Below are 18,984 nucleotides of genomic sequence, written 5' to 3'. Positions count from 1 at the left end.
GTTAATTTATAAAGATACAAATACATTTATTTGTCTGTTTTGGATTAAAAGTTTCCTTTTTATCCAAACTTGCAAACTTTCTCCCCAGAGCAAGAAGGATTTTGGAAAGCCAGTTCAGTGGGAAGCCCCAAGACTCCCATGGCAAGCAAAAGATGCCAAGGGAAGTGTTGGGTCTTGAGAGGCCAAACAGGAAAATCTCATTGTTGTCCTCAATTATCAAATGTGAGAGTACAAGAGAAGATAGAGATGTTATTATTGAAGATGCAAAGAAAGGACAAACGGCCACAGATACGAGCCCCACCCAGAAAATTTCAACTGTGTATCAGAAAAAAACCTGCAAGCCCAGTAGTCAAACATTACAACAGGGCCAGAGAGGCAAAGATCTCCAGCTTTGAACAAGGCCCTAAGCAGGGAAGTTGAACTAAGCAACCTTCCAAGCTATCTTCTGTGATTAAACACAAAACCTTGTTGAAAAGACCCGTTGGAAGGAAGGTAATTTTAATTACAGCCATCAATTTGTATACACAATAATGTGTATTTTACATATATCAAGGGAAAAAAAGAAACATACTGCATTTCAAAATTTGTTTACTGCAATAACAGAGTCAAATAGTCAGGAATAAGGTTAAGCCACTAATATGAAGGAAAGTCACAATGTGTGTAAAAATTGAAGCCAGAGGAAAGCTAAAGAAGTTCAGTACTCAGAGACATTAATTCCAAGGTTTCACAATACCTAATTCATTTCAACCTCACTACATGAAAATGGAGTCTGGATTGCAGGGCTGAACCTAGATTATTATCTAACTCCCATAAGCTTCACGTTCCTATTTACAGTAACAGTTTTGAGATGTCAAACTGCAAGGTCAAGGTAAGTGTTTTAGTTCTCATAACTGCAGCCTGCTTTCACTAAAATTGCCTTAATTAACTTACAATAGTCTGTGATTCTATAATTACCGGATCAAAATTTCATTTTAAATCGTTCCTCATTTCAGGATATGTGAACACTGAACTAGCTGTAACAAACTTCTAATATTTTCAAAGGCAAAAGTTCATTTTCACTTAAAAAAAAGCCACAATAAAACTCTTAACAGAGGCTTAAAAAGGTCTTTATAAAATAATATCTCCATCACACTTACAATAGTAAGAAAATCATTCTGGTTGCTAGTTTTTAGTAAATATGAACTGGTTTGTGTAATCTGTATTAAAGATGGTTATAACTTCAGTTCACATTTCATTTCTTAAAGGGGCATGAACAAATGTGTCAAGAAAAGTAGATTATTGCTGTTTCTCATCAAGTCCTTTTTACTAAGGACATGCTGCCTTGGTAGGTGAAGCATGTCTGGCAGCCAGCTGAGACAGGAGAGAAGTTATGATCTGTGTGCCAAAAAAACCTTCATTAAGCACCTTATATTTGGCAATGGTACAACTGAGCTGATTTAAGATCAAAACTGTGTCATTCCATCCATCTCCTGAATGACAGTCCTGATCATCTCATAACTTAAGTTTGCTTGAAGTGACACAAGAAGGTAGAATCCAAGCAGGTTCTGGACTGGCAGCAAAAAAACCTCTGATGTTTATCCTCCCATATGCAACTATGAAAATACCAGATGTTCTTCAGAGGGTTTTTCACCAGGTCTGCTGGAGCAACAGGCATGGCTATGCAGAGAGAACAGAACATGGACATATTTGAAATAGGAAATCTATCAGGTTTTCTATTCCTGCAGTATTATTAATCATATTAAATATGCCACCATTCAATTTAAAGAGGTCTCAAAAAGATCTAAAATTCCATACATGTTTTTAAACAAACTTTTCATACAGTAAGCCTCTGAAATGTACTTTCTGTGGACACAAATTGGCAATTACAACTGCAAACAGGAAAAGCTACTAGCAACTGCTAATAGGGTGTCATTCGTTATACATTTTAACCAGCTGTTAAGATTCTTTAGCTTTTGGTAATAAATTATCCTAGTGAGGATGGTGACAGTTCATTATGTCCAAGGTTTAATCTGCTGGTCCACCTCTTTCCATTGTTTATATGAAACCTTACACTACTGTTTCACAAAGAGCAGCTCCTAGAAGATCTAAATCAAGTCACTCATGCAAAATAAAATGCATGTTGCTGTCAGAGGCACCGCTGATAATAATTACTGCCACCCTTCACATTTGAAGGTCTGAAAAGAACAGAAAAAAAGAGAAAAATCCACATGACTGCTAACACTGAGGGACAATTTTCCACTTCAGTAATTGCAGATTCCTTGTGATGTGATGATATTTAACACAGCACATGTAAAGACATTTCTTGTCATGTGGAAAAGATCCTGGTCTTGTGGTGTGCAGCCTTCCCAAGACACCACTTCAGTGCATTCTGCCCTCTCATTTAAGCCTCTGGTATCTGAATCCCAGTCTCAAACCCTGTCCAGTCAAGCCAGTGCTGGGGGACATTCTGAGCAACTCCTGATGGATTTACAGAATTCCCTGATTGTGCTTTGCTATGTGACATCCTGCTAATCTGTCCCCCAACAGTGTCATTCTCAATGAAAAAACCACAATTATCCCAGTGTTTGCTGCAGCTGAGCAATAAACTCCTCAGAGCTCTGCCCTGATAAATCATCACACCCCATTCCCCCCTGCAATGAGGCTTAAAGGCTTTCCTTTGCAGTGAGATTCCTATGATTCCAACCAGAGCCAGCATAAAGAAATAGAAGTAGATAAAAAAATCTGGTGACTTGAGACTGTGCATAAGCCATTGTGATGACTGATACAACACTGTCAGAGCTGTGCAGCCAGCTGGTGCCTTTTTCCTTTTACTTCTCCATGCTTTAAAGAAATGCATTTGATCAGCCTTGACATTTTATTTAAAAAAAAAGCTGCTATCAACTGACCATCAGAATCATTCTGTTACAAAAGAGTACTAAAACTGTATGGTAGCAATGAAAGATACCTAAAATATTCCTCTGAAATGTCAAGCAATTCTCTTCATGCTGGGTATTTATGTACCTTGACATTATCAGCTCTTCTGAAAATGTGGAAATACATCAGAAACTATCTTGTATGATTCCAAAAAGGCAAGGTGCATATTATTTCTTCCCTGCCTCTCAAAATAAATAATTTTCTTTTCTGTAACATTCAGTGATGCAAACTGGTACAATACAGATCCTTAGTTTGGAAACCTACATCTTAAAATAAAAATACCTGCAAGAATATTTCAGCTCTAAGATACTCTAAGATATTGTAACATGTATTTGGTTTCTTTTCAAAGCAAACTGCCATGCTGAAATTCTTAATCTATACAAAGATAATAAAATACTGCCCTATATAAGGGTCTCATTACTTTATCAATAGCAATGTTTAACACCTTCTTAGGAGACAAACAGCTTTTTGTTGACAAATGTGCACCAGTGGTCAATCAATCCAGTATTTACATTACACCAGTGAAACACTTCTGGGGTTCTTACTGCACTGTAAATAAAGTTTCATCATATCAAATTTCACCAAATTTTCCTATTCTTGAACATTCACTGAACAACAGAACTGAGGAAGAAGCATGAGAAAGAGAACATCTTTTGGTTGCATTTGTAGTGGCAATTATTATCCAGTACCAAAAGCAATAACATCAGATATCTTCTGGAAATGAAAGGAAGAACTCAAAGGCTTTCTCTGCATTCAAGTTTAGAAATTGTTTTGGCAATCAAAATGACATTTAATGACTGTTTCATAATTTAAACTTCAGAGAAGAATGGGAAAGTAAAGACATCTAAACTGTAGCTGAATTTGATATGAGGACAGAAGTTACATTAGAGCAAACTTACAAATTCATATTTTTACATCAATGCTGTGGCTGCTCAGGATTGATATTCATGGTCCTGTATATCTCCTTGAGAAACAGCAAGGCAGTGTCTTCAGATCCCCTACAAAGAATGAAATAAATCAAGCAAAAGGAAAAAAAGGGAAGGGGAAAAAAAAAAAGAGGAAAAAGTTAGGAGAATTAGAAGATGGACCATACTGAAGTAAGTCACATTCCATCTTATTTCAGCTCTCCAAAATTCTGCACAACCTCTTGGCCTACTATTTATTTTTTATGAACATGGCCTTACCTCTACCAGCTTCCTTCAAGCTGTAATTCTACCCAAGTTTTGAATTAGTTCTGCTATCAACCCTGGCCTATGCATTTACCTTTTTTCTAGGGCACCTCCTCCTCCTGTCCTCTCTAACTTCCTATGCTGCAACTCTAAATCTCCTCCTCTATCCTCTTCTTTGATGTTACTTCCTCATCTTAATCTCCTCAAATAATGTATCACTTTTTGTCCTGAATATATTCCACGTTTCATTCTACTCATTTTGTCCCACTCCACTAATTCGCCAAGTTCTAGCAGCAATATTCTAATTCTTCTCTAACTGGCAGGCCCTGAATTGTAAACAGACTATGTTAAACACCCATAGTCTTCCTCTCTTGCTTGCCACTAAAATGTTAGATAGCTCTCCAATAATTTAAAGATTAGTATAATTCAAGTGCCATGTTTTCAAGTGGCTGTTTTCCCTCCTCTTTTCCAAAGTCAGAGTTTCAGGCTGTCTGAATCTAAAGTTAACATGAAGAGACTTAATTTTCTTCTTCATCTATAAAATGCTATTTAAACACGCATTAACAATACAACAAAATAACAATGTTAAACAGGGAAATTTTAACAAAGTTCCAGAGCTGCAGGAGTTGTTAAATGAGGGCAGCTTCCTGTGCTTTTTAAAATAAATTATATAGGGAGCCAGTGAAGGAGATTGAAATGGTCAGAACTGTGATCCTCCAAATGTGAGGAACATAATTTGCAGAACACCAGTACAGGATTAAACACGCAAGCTAAGGGAAAATATGCATTTTCCACAATTCAGCACAGACATTTCATGATGGTCCCTGCATTAAATGAGCAGCCAACAAGCAAGCAGAAGGTTCAGCACAGAAGCTCCAATCTCTCCAACACTCAGAGCATTTCATTTAAAGCTTTTCCCTCCATTCCTCAGGAAAAAAATGCTCTCCGATTTGGGTCATTAATCACTGTGCTTATCTTCCTTACTCGAATGACAAAAAGCCACGGGTACCAAGCGTTTAAAATGCTGGCAGGGATCGGCTGCCACCCTGTGGAAGGAATTCCAGTCCCTTCAGCCCTGCCTGTGGAACGGCACTGCCACCACCGGGTCACCTGGCAGAGCCCAGGGCTCACAGCAGCCCCGGGAACCCCTCCTCTGGCAGGTGCTGAGCTTCCACTGGGAAGTGATCATGGCTCTAATCAGACCCTTCAGGCAACACCTGCAGAGCTGTGTTCTAACCTCTGGAAAAAAATGCCTGCTGCTAAAATTACCTACTGAAAATCAAAACTGTCAGGAAGAAGGTAGGGCACTCTTCAGCACCTGCTGAACTCAGAATGAGAGACCAGTCACTCCTCTCAACACCACTTTGCACAGCTCACAGCTGACACTCAAGGTTGGCTATTGCACACCAAGATGTGTTGTTAAATATAGTTCACATATCCTTTGCTCTGACAGAAGAAGCAATTAAGTTTTACCACTTATTGTACTCTAATAAAAATCCTTCATGAACAGTTTTATTTAAAAAGCTACAGTTGTGAAAACGCTTCCAGAATTCCCCTTGTTTTGAAAATAACAGTAGCTAAAAATGCTTGTTTGGAGTGTCAAAGGTCAAGAGAACAGTGTGCAATGTCCATATTGCAAACAGCTTTGCTCACTGTGTGCTAACACAGAATTTTACTTTGAAATAGGATTAACAAATAGTGACATCCAAGCACAACACCCTGAGCCTGACACTCCTGGACAATCACATATACTGTGTCCCTTAAGAGCATTTCTGGAATCACAGCTATCTCCCCTTACCAGTAGCACAGGTGACTCTGCAGAGCAAACAGGTACTCATTGAAGCTTTCAATTGGTTTCTCTTGTAGAACATAATCAATGCGACGCCCTCCATTCAGCATCCCAACCTTCACCAAAACATCTTCATCTTTTGGAGGGTCTGGACTTTCAGTGATCTTCTCAGCTAAAATCAAAGAGTTTAACATTTAAACTATTTTCAAGCATACCCTGCTTGACTGTAATTAAGAAATACTACCCATTTTTTCTGCTGTAATTTCCAAGTGTTTTTGATGAGACAATAGTAACCTGAACTGCCCAGCATGGTTCAAAAATGTTACTGAACTATAGGCTTACTTCTTTCCTAACAATTTAAACAGTTTTCTCAAGAAGTAACTGCTGAGTTATCTCTCCCTGAACTCACTTCCACCCACATAGCTTTAATTGTAATTCCTCTCCCACACCCAGCTGAGGAGGATCAGCTTTGGTGGGAACCTGGTGTTTAGCAGAGACCTCCTTAACAGGGTCAGGAAAATCAATAGTACACAGTCACTGGGATACTCAAGTGTCAACTTATTTGAGATAAGTAAGTTACAGAAAAACCAATAATGTGTCCATGTACCTTCCACCACCTGCTTTTCTTCCTCCTCTTTAATTTGGTTAGCTACTTTCTCCAGTTCTGCTTGCAGCTGGGTTGAAGATGTATGAGCACGTGCAAATTCATTAAGAGTCTGCCATGCACTCTTCAAAGAGCTAATAAAGCCCTGCTTCAGATCAGATCCCATCCGAGACAGAGAGTCTTTCAGCTCTGAGAAAGAAAAAACACACAAAAAATTTACTTTAGAAGGATTTAAAATTACAAACTCAAAGCAGAATGATAAGGTTCTGTTCAATAAACATCCCAATTACCAGGGGAAATAAGCCTGCTATGTCATAATGTGTGTTTCCTGCTTCTCTATTCCATTTTAAAAGATTAAGTGAAGTACAATTAATACATAATTGACTTCTTGCTGAATGGGTCTATGAATCCATCTAGATCAAACTCAAAACAGGAGCAATAGACTAGAGATTTTTCTCCTTTACTATACACACTTTTGGAGAGCTGTAATCTGAATTAATTATCTCGTGTAGTCTAGCAAAGCAGACTCACTGTAATGGACAATTCCAAAGGACAGATGCTGCAGAATCTCTCCAAGTGCCTAAACAGAGGCTTTCAGGAGGGCTCTGTGAACTTGCACAATGGAAAAACTGACTTTCCTTATTAGATGTGCAAAATTCAAGTAGAGCACCTTGGTCTGAAGTGCACCCATGAGCAACAAAATCAGTCTCTGCCCTCCAATGGCTCCAGAACCTCCTTTTCCCTCAGGGTTTCCAACACTGAACAGGCTCTGGTTAAACACATCACGGTGGTCATTAGGGACACCAATAAACTTAGTTTCTGCTTCACAGCTTCTTAGAAATGAAGGAGATCAAGCAATGTACAATGTTTTAATGGAACTTCGGTAATGAGAAAGTTCAATCTGGAGGAAATGTGATTATTACTTTTGAATGGAATTGTGAATGACCAACTTATGGGGCTGGGTGAAATCACCTGTGATGTTTAGGAAAAATATGGAGTCAGACATTCAGGGATATTAATTAATCTCTTAAAATCTTACAATATTCTACTGCATCAAGTGAGAAATAATGAGTAGGATCCATATGAAATAAGTTTTCTTTTTACCCAGATGAAGTCTTTTTCTGCCTTTATGATGTGGAATGAGAACTGGTTTTAAATCCATGTCTTCAACGATCATTGGTTCTAACCTGTAAGCCACTGGATCAAGCTGTTAAGAGACAAACAAATTGTCATTTGATTATCTTTAAAATTATTCTAATTATCACATCTCAGTGAAAAAAATCCTTATTTATGGATTATAAACAAACATTTTTGAATTCTGCACTATTAGAATTGACAGAAATTCAGTTCATGACATATTAAGCAGGTTCATGAACTACTTTGGTCTTGTTCTCCTACAGAAGAAGATTCTAATGAGGAAACACAAGAGCAAGATTTCCTTGCACTCAATCTATATCAACTTAAAATTGTTAAACAAAATGAGACAGAGGAGAAAAAACACTGCATGCAAAAATACAAATATTCCATAAAAATCTACAAGAGTGGCCTCAAATTAATGAAAAAAAACCCTAATAACTCTCACCAAAAAAACTTCCTTAATTCTGCAAAGAAACAAGGCAAATTATGAAAACAATCCATGCCTGGAAGTGGTTTAGGAAATGTACATAGAGGAACAAGAGGTGTAATGATCAGAAGGTAGAATTTAGTATTCTGCCTTTTTTGTCATCTACCTCAACTAAAATCAAATGTCAAAAGCTGTACTACTCACTGGGTGATAGATATTGAAGAACCCCTTGCAGGTAGGGAGTCTGTAGTTTTCATCAATCTTCTCCACACCCCTCACAGTAAGGAACACACCAATAGGAGAACCAAGAGCAAAGAAAATATCTGGTTCAAAGTCCAGTGCACTGTAAACCACAGAAACCTACCAGACAGAAATCAGACACATCATCTCTCAGAACCGTCAGCTTCAAAGGAACTAGCCAAGTATCATCAACATTAAAAAAAATCGTAGTAAAAAGAGAGGATTGATCAAATCCTTTAAATCGTTCAAATCATTTAGATCTGCACAGTCTCACCTGGCCAGTTCCAACTTCAAAATACTCATAGTCAATGTTCACAGAAGACACAGATGCACCAACTGGGAGCTTCCTCTTTGAGTGCATCTGACCAGACTCTGAAGGTGAGACAGAAGAAATTGCCTCTTTTGATTTCTGAGTGTCTTCTTGAGTCTGGAGTGTGGCAGCCAGCACTGCTTTCTTTTCTGCTACTGCTTTCTTCTGTTCCTTTTGAGAAAAGTTTTAAAGTTAGGGAGAAAAAAGGTTAATTTCACAGCTGTCAAAATTCCTTTAATATATTCAGGATGTTAACAAGAGTGTTCAAGAACAGAAGCTACTCCACAGCAAGGAGGTCAGTTACATTTGCTTAACAACTTTTAATTTCCATCCTGAAATAAGTATTTACCTGCTTGGCTGCTCTGTCTTTTACAAAATTAGCTATTTTCTTTCTTGGTCCAAGAGGTATGCCCATCTCCTTCAGGTCATCAACTGTACACATGAGCTAAAGAAACAAACACCAAACACACACATCAAAATATATTTTTCTAGTAAAAAAGTACATACAACTTTTCTAGTAAAATGAATAATTTCATACTCACAATGACTTATGAATTTGTTAAGTCAGTTTATAAAGCTACAGAAAATACAAAAACTTAAGAAGACATGACACAAAGTACCTTAACATAACTGGGGCAGATATACCACATCAAGAAAAAACAACAAGAGCTGCAGAACACTCAGACTTCAAGTTGATTGATTATCTTATCTTTGCAACTGCTCTCATGGCCACAGAATTGAGAGGAAAACCAAAACAGCAAGAAGAAAACCCTAACATAAACCTCCATTCCCTGGGCAGCCCCTACAAGTCAAGTGAACATTTCTGTACCAGGGACTCCATGTCGATCCGCTCCTTTTCGAAGGTGCTGACGTACTCTGCCAAACTGAGCATTTCCAGAGTCTTCTGCAGAGTGGGAACATCCTCTTCTGCCTCAGCCTCACAAAGGTCATCAGCAGAAGTAGCAATGGAGGAGCCCAGGGAACTGGTATCTTCAGTCATCTCAACAAAACAGCACACAAACAGAATCAAACCCTCTAACAGTGGAAAACCAGTTAGAAGCAAATAAAACCAAGTTTAACTATTTTCTCTTAAAAACATTATCAAGCAAGCTCTGTAAATATATATCCATTTTCAGTGAAGCAGGATGAAGACTTTCCACTAAAATAGAACTACAAAATAAAGATTTAAAAATTACTATGAGAGACAACACACTCAAAAATGCTCCCTTTTATTCCTCAAACAACTGATCACCATTTCTAGTCTAAACACTGATTCTTTCTCTGTTATACACCTGCCCCATCACTTACTGTTAGACCAAGTTACATGTTCACAAGGTCAAAGCTGATATTCACCATCAAAACTCATGACTGGCCTACCTGAAACTTAAGACAGATCTAATTAATTTGTCCTGAGAAATGACAATATTTATAAAACAGCATATTTCCATTAACATGCTTAATGTACTATCAAAACCCACAAACTTGCATCAGCTAATAAATTCTGAAAAGTTAAGAAAAGAACGATTGAAAATTCCAGCTCTATAGGCCTGAAAAGAGCAGCATGCAAATTACCTGTTTATCATGAACAGCCACATCTTTCACACTCCCATTAACACCAGAGAATGTTCCAGAATTTACCGATGAAGCCAAGTCCTTCTGGTTAGACAGTATGTCAAATAGAATTAAGGAACCTGCAAACAGGAATTAGAGTTAATTTGAGAAAAGTATCAGGTTTTCCTGTCCCTAAATCTTGATCAAGATTTATATGCAATAGTAGTGTCACAGTATAGCTTGATTAAGAGATGGCTAAATTAAAATACACATATATTAACTTGAATATAATCACTCACAGCTAAAAGCAACCCCTTTTCTTCCCTGTTCATGCTTTATGTAGTTGCCATGATTAAACTATTTTTCCTTAAACTCCTGAGACTGACGAACTGGAGGAAAAGTTCCAGTCCAAACCAGTATGTCAATATTCTGCTCTAACACTTATTCTATCTTCCAAAAACTGATTGTACTTTTACAAAGTGGGGGTTCTGAGACATAGCCATCACCCACCTAAGACAGCAGATAACCTGTTAACTTTTAAACACAGATTAGACACGAAGTTTTCATAAAGGGAAGTACTAACTTTCTCTTAAAGCCTGATGAATTCAGCTGTTGAGAGAAGTTTGTCAGCTGTTTTCTGAAAGACAGCCATGCCCTAACAGCTAATTTGAGGCATAACAGAGAGGTCATTTTCCTTTCAAGAGGAACTCATTTGGGATAAAAGCAGCATTCCTCAGACAATCACCTAAGCTGTGCCCAGCCACAGAGACTCCCCCTTTGAAGTCGGGGTTTCGGCTCATGAAGAGTGCGTACAGGCGGTTCATCTCCATGCCCACTTTATCCACGATGGTCTGGCAGTAGGTGGGGCTGTTGTAGAACAGGATGTCGAGCAGCGTTTCGTTGGTGAAGTGCCTCAGGCGACCAATGCTCGGCAAAGTGATTTTCTTTATGTTCCTGGTAACACAAAATCGTTAAAAGCATGAAAGGCTTTTAAGAAATGCTCGTGAGAACTTCGTTAGCTTTTGAAATTAATGCAATGTAAATGCTACAGAAAGGGTCTCTAAAGAGATTTTAAAAAGCCATACAACCTTCAGGCCTCGTTGCACATTCACACATTAATGCTACCTGCTGATTGTAATATTTGAGAAAGATACAGCTCCTTTTCTTTCTCTTCAGGCTGAAGGGATGCCTGAAATAACCTCTTCTCTATTCCAACACTGCTCTAAAAGTACCAGGGAAGTTTGGTGAGCAGACTGACATGGAAGAGGAAAAGGAACTCGCATATAAAATTAGAATCACTGAATGGTAATACTGAAGAAAAAGCTTGGCACCACCATCTGCCTGCCTGGAGTCAAGACAGCTGCACTGGAATTGCAATAGACTTGAGACTGCCTGGTTTGATTAACAGAATAAGGATCCCTCCTCATGCAGTGCTCAAATGCAAATAAAACACCAAGGCTGGAGGAGGAAAGCAGAGAGATTTGACTGAGCTACAACAGTCTGGAGAATATCAGCATCACTTTAAGTGGCACAGGTTGCCACCTTCACAATTTTTACTTCCCAGCTTTGAGCAAAGGAAACAGCTTGAAATGTGAAGTCACAGCAAAGGGGTAGGCACAGAGAAGGGATCTAAAACAGATTTTTAAGTGCTGTAACACTCCTACCCAAATATAGATACTTTGCTTCAAAAAAAGAACTCCTTAGCTCAAGTGCCTTATCATAATTCAGGCACTCCTCTAGGACTGGACAGAGGGCTCAATGCCTTCCTCAGAAATAATTGCTAGGGTCAAACTCAATCAGACTGCAGAAAATTAAAGATTAGAAACCTCTCCATTCTAAATTGTGCACACCTCGTGGACAAAACATCTCCAGGCTCACCACCTCATCCTTGTGATCACAATCTCTACACACTCACTCATCATTAAGAATCATGCATTGGCCACTCTCATGCAAATCCAGTACTGAAAAGTTGAGTGCATCAAAATAAACAAGAGATACACCTCATGCCTTTCCAGCTTTCCAAATACTCCTCATCAAAATGTTAATTTAAAAAAATCTGCAGCTCTCTAATCCAGTCATGTGATATGAACTACTCTTTTTCTCCACTTTCCATAACCCACTGAACAGCAGCTTTTAAGATGTTTTCAACATTAAACAACACCCTCATCTCACCTGTCTACACCTGTTGCATCTCCATGCAGAGAACTGTGCCAGTGAACTGGAAGGAATTCCACCCTGCTCACTTTGCGTTCCTCCAAACACTTCTTAAAGTGAGTCTGCAACAACTTCAGAGAAACAGTCCTAAAATCATCAACTGTGAAGAAAAAGAAGAATGAAAGTTTCATAGCTGCAGTACTCAAGTAACAAATAAATAGCTCCTCCTTCCCCTTAATTTCACAGATAGAATACAAATGACAGTGGAAAAATCTTTCCAAATATTACTATTTTAACAATAAGATACACATTTTTGTTAGAGTGGATTTTCTAGCAAGTTTCTATTTATCTCACAATGACTGCCTGTTCACTCTATAAGCAGACAGGGCTTGCTTTATTTACTCAGTTGTAACAGTGTATTAAAAAAAAAAAAAAAAAAAAAAGCAAACACAAAACCACACCACACACACAAGCCACACAAAGCAAACACATCCACTCACACCACAGAAAGAAAAAGCAAAAAAACCAATCAACCAAAAAAACCCCTCACCACACATCCCAAAGCCCAAATCACCAAACAAGTGTGATATTGAGTACTAGTAATAACAGCTAAACCTTCAAGTTTGACAGACCACAGATTCTGCCTTTGGAAAATAATAATGAAAAAATGCAATTTGTTAACTGTAGAGACTTTTCTTAAAAAATAATATAAAGATATGCTTATTTGAATATGAGCTAGAGAGAGCCACATTTAAACAGCAAGAATATAACTGCTCATTATACAAGCCCAAACTTACCACATTCAACAATGCTTCTAAACCTCAAGTCACATACAGGACCTATGCCATGAACCATAAATACTAGATGGTCAATTTGGGACATTTCTCCTGTAGAAAAAAAAAAAAAAAAAAAAAAAAAAAAAAAAAAAAAAAAAGGAAAACATTCAGAGTACCAATATGTACAGCAGGAGTGAAGTTCAGTGTCTAGCAAGTGTCATACACACTTGTTTAATAAAGTCTTTTACATAACATGGTTCAGGACATAACAGAGCCCACAGGACTCCTTTGATTAAAATACCCCAAAACCAGATAACCTCAGCAAACAGCTGAGATGAAGGAATAAATTTAACTTTTAGACTCCAGGTATGAACAGCACACAGCCACTCCACCCACTATTGTCCAGCTTCTGCACAGATCCAGACTGACTGCTCCCAGTGCAGACTGTCCGAAGTACACCAGGAATCTCATCACCTACCATCAGGAATCTCATCATGGTCATCATCAATTCCACGTTTCACTACCCTTGGCCTTGCCTGCCCATCTTGAGTGGTGCCCCATTCATCTGGTGTGGCAGAAGGCTGGAACTGAACTATGACCTGGAACAAATACAGTGTCAAATTCAAACCACAGTAAAACCTCATGACTCACACTGTTAAGTCTGAAAGCACTGCATGGTTGAACATACTTTTTGATTGCTTTACCTTGCATCTGAAAATCAAATGTTTTCTTCCACAAAATCCTCATTAGTGTGAAAAGAAAACAGATGACTCCAAGTAACCACTAGGTGAAGAAGCTGGGCCTGTTCAGTGATTCTAAACCATTTTAACTCCTCAGCCAAGCATTATTCAAGCTCCTCCTTCCTAGTCTCCAGTATCCACTCTTCCTTAGCAGATGACTGCTAATGTGAGGAAATTGAATGCTACCTGATTTATAGGTATTTTCTCCTACCACAAGGAGAAAATGGAAATAAATAAGTGCAGTGCTTTTCAGGGAAGAACAGCATCTGAAGTAGTCAAAAAAAACTGAAAAGTGAGTAATTCAGTAGTACAGTTGTTTATAGGACTTACAGTCTCAACTCATATTTATGACATCAAGTGGCTTAAATACTCCTTCTCTAGATTTTTAGTGGACAGAATTCCCTAACCAGGATTATTAAACACTTTAACTAGGAGCAACCATGATCCTTTCAGTCCCTTGGATAGGTCTGTGTATTAATTACTGTATCTGTGATAAGTGAACAGTTAACAGTATTGATCAATAAGGTTGAAGTCCATGAAGTCTCATGAAGAATATGAGACTGCTCACTTTTAAAGTTTGTCTTGCTATACTTTTTCATGGCCTACAAATAAGCAGAAACCTTCTCAGGCCCTAAAGAAACTACTTACCTTATAGCTAGATTAATGCTCTTCTCCATATGAAAGCTCTTTGTTTTAATTTCATTTGATATAGACTGAGGTTAAACTAATTCAAGTTGCTTACCATTTGCTGCCAGTTATCCTTAGCCAAAATATTTATTATGCAAACCCTTATTCTCTTTGGGTTTCAGAAAGCACTGTCTTTTAACCACATGACAGCACATTGAAGCAAGCACAAGTTTAGTGTTCTGTAAACTTGATCAACTTTAATGCACACACACCTAGAACAAACTGGTATGTTTCATGCAAGAGTAGGACCAATTCAATTTATGTTTCCATCCATTTGCTCACTCCCCCTTAATGAATCCCGTAAGACACAATTGCCAAAATCCATTACCTTTGGATTATGCATGACAATTGTCTCCCCATTTGGAAATTCAAGTCGCCGATGCCATTGATTTGTAGTTACAGCCCTTTTATATTCTGCCTGAAACAGAAAACAAGTTACACAAAATCAGCATGGCAACCTTCTCAGTATTTTGTAGCCTCATGTAATGCTACAGTTAAAATTTACATAACTTTCTTTATATAAAAATGTCACATGTAAAACTACTCAAGCAGATTTTTGTGGTATTCACATTCTCTAAACACAGAGAGACATGAGTCTCTCCCAGGAGTTTTCCTGGGAAGCTGTGAGATGCAGTGAGAAAGCTCAGAGAAAGAAAACAGTTCTTATCTCAATTCACTGCTCCTGTTTGGCACATGTGGAATGTGTTATGGAGATTGTTTACTTTAGAGTGATTTATTAATTGGACACCAGTGATGGTTGTTTGGATCAATTGGCCAATTGGAAAAAGCTGTGTCGTGGCTGTCTGGAGATAATCATGGGCTTTTCTTGAGTATATTTTTAGTATGATACAGTTCTAGTATAGTATAGTATTAATGTAATATAATGTAGCTTAATAAAAGCAATTAATTCAGCTTTCTGCAACATGGAGTCAGAGCACGTTATTCCCCATGCAGGGGGGTCACACTGTTTCAATAGATTTTAAGTCACAGCAATGCAGGACTGATGTGGGAGCAATGTGGCCTTCTAGTCACTCCTCTTTCCAGGATTTTCTTATGTTCCAGAAAGTGCACTCTGAAATTCATCTTCATGAAACAGAACTGTTTCTAAGGTGATGAACACAATGAACTCACAAGGTCTCTGCCACTTACGAACCTCCAACTTGTCACTGAAGTCCTCAGTGTAAGGGATGAAGCGGCTGTCCTTGTCTCCCTTGTAGAACCACAAGCAGCGCCTCACTTCCGAGGGCTCCTCGTCCCAGTACACGGCTTTCCTCATGCGCTCGTACAGGAACACGTCGTAGCGGCCGCCGTCCGTGCTCAGCACCACGCTCTCGGGGTCAGGCTGGACTGGGACACACAGCCAGGTGTGCTTACCACACTGACACAGCTCTGCCCTGTGCTCAGCACCACGCTCTCGGGGTCAGGCTGGACTGGGACACACAGCCAGATGTGCTTACCACACTGACACATCTCTGCTCTGTGCTCTTGGGGTCAGGCTGGGCTGGGACACACAGCCAGGTGTGCTTACCACACTGACACATCTCTGCTCTCTCAGCCCAGCCCCAGCCACTCCTGTGATCAATATGAGGCCATTAGGACTGACAGTCACACCATGGCAGAGAAGCTTTGTAACACTGTGATGCTTCTAGAATGTTCCCATATGCTCTGTACATAACAAAAAGCTTGGAAAAACTCCCAAATACTTATTCCAGAACTGACAAAGTTTAACAAAAATAACACCCAAGACACAAATAACAAAGAGCTCTATATGAAAATCTGATACTTATTTGGGATGGTACATCTCAACACTGAGATCACAGCATCAGGCAGTGATGTCAGTGAAATTAACTGGCACAAAACATTACTTATTACTGCCACACACAAGTGGCATTACCCCAACATTTTGCTTTAGTCCTTCTGCTCACCTCTGGATAAGACAGGACTTACCAGAATTATAGACCTCCTCTAGTTTTGCAGAATCCAGAATGCTGAATGGCATCCATATTTGCTTGTCCTCCACCTCCTTACAGTAGAACCAGTGGGGCTGAACTGGCTCATATTGGTTCTGCAGCAGCACAGGAGGGGCTGGGACCAGGGGCCCTGCAGGCCTGGCAGGCTGGAGCTGGGACTGGGACGGTGGAAACTGAAAAAAGACGGGCTCAGCCTCTCAGTCTCACAGGGTTTTTGCAGAACTCTTTTATACTTTACTATAGGAAATATTCTGAACCTTTATTTCTAACATGCTTTTCTCCCCAAGAACATTACCTTCCATTCTAAAAATATTCTCCACTTCATCATGTGTTTAAGAACTTACACCTTCTCAAATTGTGAAAGAACGTGAATTTCATTTCTATAAACACTGTTAAAAACTACCATGGTTTGGCATCATGATGACCTAAAATCAGTGAGATTTCAAATATTCTCTTAAATTTTCAAAAGAGCTGAACTTGTTTCTTACAACCACAAAATGTGACATGAAAATAAAAACATATTCTTCACATTGTTTATTTACACATAATTATGCTTTTGCATAAAGACTCCCAATTTTAACAAGTGGCCACTTCAGCTATAGCTCTCTTCCTGCAAAGTGACCCGAACAGGAAGATTCCACACTCAAATGTAGCACTGGTGGCACAAGAAAGGTAACTGATTTTGAAAGGGTCTGCAGCCTACATAAAGCTGATTTCATACAAATTGTACAAAAATCCCAGTCAGTACAACTAAATCAACTCATGTCAGCAGCAGCAACTGCACTGGTTGATAATACATTAAAAAGGGGAAAAAAAAAGGCACCAAAATATTTTATAATATATAAAATCCAATACATAGAAGTTCTGAAATTATACATTAGAAGGGGAAAAAAAGGGCAGGAAAGTATTGTAGAATATATAAAATCCAATAAATAGAAGTTCTGAAATTATACAATCTAAAACTCCAGACTGTTTAGGTTCTACTGCCTTTGCTATGCTTTGTCATTATATAACCTTCACATTCTTCATTAACAATAACAGATATACAATAATAGCTCAGGCAAAAATAAAAACAGTTTTTGGTATCTTCAAGGCAAACGTGCCAGGTTTTATTAACCCATTGGCATTACTTTAATAATGCTTTTGTGCAGGTAGAAAACAATGAAGATTATCGCTTTATATCACACAAAATCCTCAACCGATGTGTTTCAAAGAATTTGCTGACAATTTTATGTGATTTAGTTTGAAAAAATTCTGCCTTCACCAACAAAACCAGCTTAAAAAGAGATTTCAGACCATATCTTTGAAATGGCTGAATGACCTGATTTAAAGCTGAGGCACAAAAAATGCAGCAACACAGCTGAAACTCAGCAAACTCAGAAATCCACAGAAAAGTGCCAGAGAACTTCACAACCTGGCTTTGTTTCTGATGCCCAGAGGCTGACAGAGCTACAGCCTCAGGATACACTCACTTCAAAGATCAGGAAGTTTTCCTGCAACAACAGTTCCAAGCTACTTCTAGTGAAAAGCTTTTGCTGTTGTAAACGGTTCAAGACTTCTTCTGGGTTTTTTTGCAGAGAAGAAAAATCTTCAAAAGATTAAATACACAGCTGAAAGAGGAAAGTGCCTTGTTTTGCTGTGGCAGCTGGAAGGAGTCACGTACCTGTGTCAGCGGCCCCGGGGGTGTCTGGTACATCTGCACAGGTGGCACAGGGGATGCTGTGGCAGGGGGATGGCTCTGCTGCAGCTGGGGAGGGGTGAGGTAGGGGTTGGCCCTGCTGCTCAGGGTGGTGTGCCTGTAGGGGTTGTAGCCCTGCTGCTGCGGGGTCCCTGTGGGCAGGGCAGCGCTGGCAGGTGGGGGACAGCTCTGCTGAGGGGGCTGGTACGGCGCCATTCCCACCTGGGAAGGGGGTGGTGCACTGTAAGACTGGGATTTGGGAATATGTGGTGAAAAGGCATTTTGCCCATCCTGGGACCCAGACACGAGTGGAAGTGAAGTGGGAGGTCTGGAGAAGGCTGGTGCTCCAACAGGTGTTGAAACAGTTGTTAAGGGTGGCTGTCCTATACTCCCAAAGGGATCACTGCTGCTGGGAACTTGAGAGAAGTAGCTGAAAGTCTGTGGAGGGTTGGGGCTGGCTGATGTCTGACCCAAGAAGCTGTCCTCTTCCCCAACATCTGCAGAATCATCTGCAAAAACAAAAGGATCACCAGAGATCTTGTGAGAGCTTCAAATCACTGTATGGGGTCAAAATGTTCTGCAACACCATCAGCTATGGCCAAAACTGTTGGGCTCCATAACATTTACCCATCCTTGATTCAGCACATCATAAAATGAAACAAAAGATACCAAGTCTTCAAGAACATTTAAAATGGACCATGAAAGTCACTCAGTGTACACAGAAAAAGCAACAAATATTATATAAGAAACCAAAATATAACTGGAGTCAGGACTTTCCCAGGGCAATTTGACAGGCACTAAAATCCCTACTTCACTTATCCCTCAAATGCAAGAACAAC

At 39.2% G+C, this 18,984-nt stretch overlaps 1 protein-coding gene across 1 annotated transcript in view; it reads right to left on the bottom strand.

The window, feature by feature from the left end:
* Positions 1 to 481: 481 nt before the first annotated feature.
* The window catches only part of SEC23IP (SEC23 interacting protein), a 21,752-nt gene continuing 3,249 nt past the window's right edge, over positions 482 to 18,984 (bottom strand). Inside the window, exons 2-19 of the mRNA XM_021529279.2 lie at positions 18,131 to 18,654; positions 16,445 to 16,640; positions 15,651 to 15,844; positions 14,826 to 14,915; positions 13,549 to 13,669; positions 13,092 to 13,181; positions 12,313 to 12,454; positions 10,886 to 11,094; positions 10,162 to 10,280; positions 9,419 to 9,589; positions 8,939 to 9,034; positions 8,554 to 8,760; positions 8,244 to 8,399; positions 7,580 to 7,682; positions 6,479 to 6,664; positions 5,881 to 6,043; positions 3,813 to 3,911; positions 482 to 1,656 (exon numbers count right to left, since the gene is read on the bottom strand). Coding sequence (XP_021384954.2) covers positions 3,830 to 3,911; positions 5,881 to 6,043; positions 6,479 to 6,664; positions 7,580 to 7,682; positions 8,244 to 8,399; positions 8,554 to 8,760; positions 8,939 to 9,034; positions 9,419 to 9,589; positions 10,162 to 10,280; positions 10,886 to 11,094; positions 12,313 to 12,454; positions 13,092 to 13,181; positions 13,549 to 13,669; positions 14,826 to 14,915; positions 15,651 to 15,844; positions 16,445 to 16,640; positions 18,131 to 18,654 — 2,849 coding nt within the window. The 3' untranslated portion in view covers positions 482 to 1,656; positions 3,813 to 3,829. The remainder of the gene's footprint in view (positions 1,657 to 3,812; positions 3,912 to 5,880; positions 6,044 to 6,478; positions 6,665 to 7,579; positions 7,683 to 8,243; positions 8,400 to 8,553; positions 8,761 to 8,938; positions 9,035 to 9,418; positions 9,590 to 10,161; positions 10,281 to 10,885; positions 11,095 to 12,312; positions 12,455 to 13,091; positions 13,182 to 13,548; positions 13,670 to 14,825; positions 14,916 to 15,650; positions 15,845 to 16,444; positions 16,641 to 18,130; positions 18,655 to 18,984) is intronic.

The sequence above is a fragment of the Lonchura striata genome, chromosome 7 (genome assembly GCF_046129695.1).
Source record: "Lonchura striata isolate bLonStr1 chromosome 7, bLonStr1.mat, whole genome shotgun sequence".
Classification (NCBI taxonomy): Eukaryota; Metazoa; Chordata; class Aves; order Passeriformes; family Estrildidae; genus Lonchura; species Lonchura striata.
Note: the sequence above shows the minus strand (reverse complement) of the source record. Positions and strands in the feature narration are given on the sequence as shown.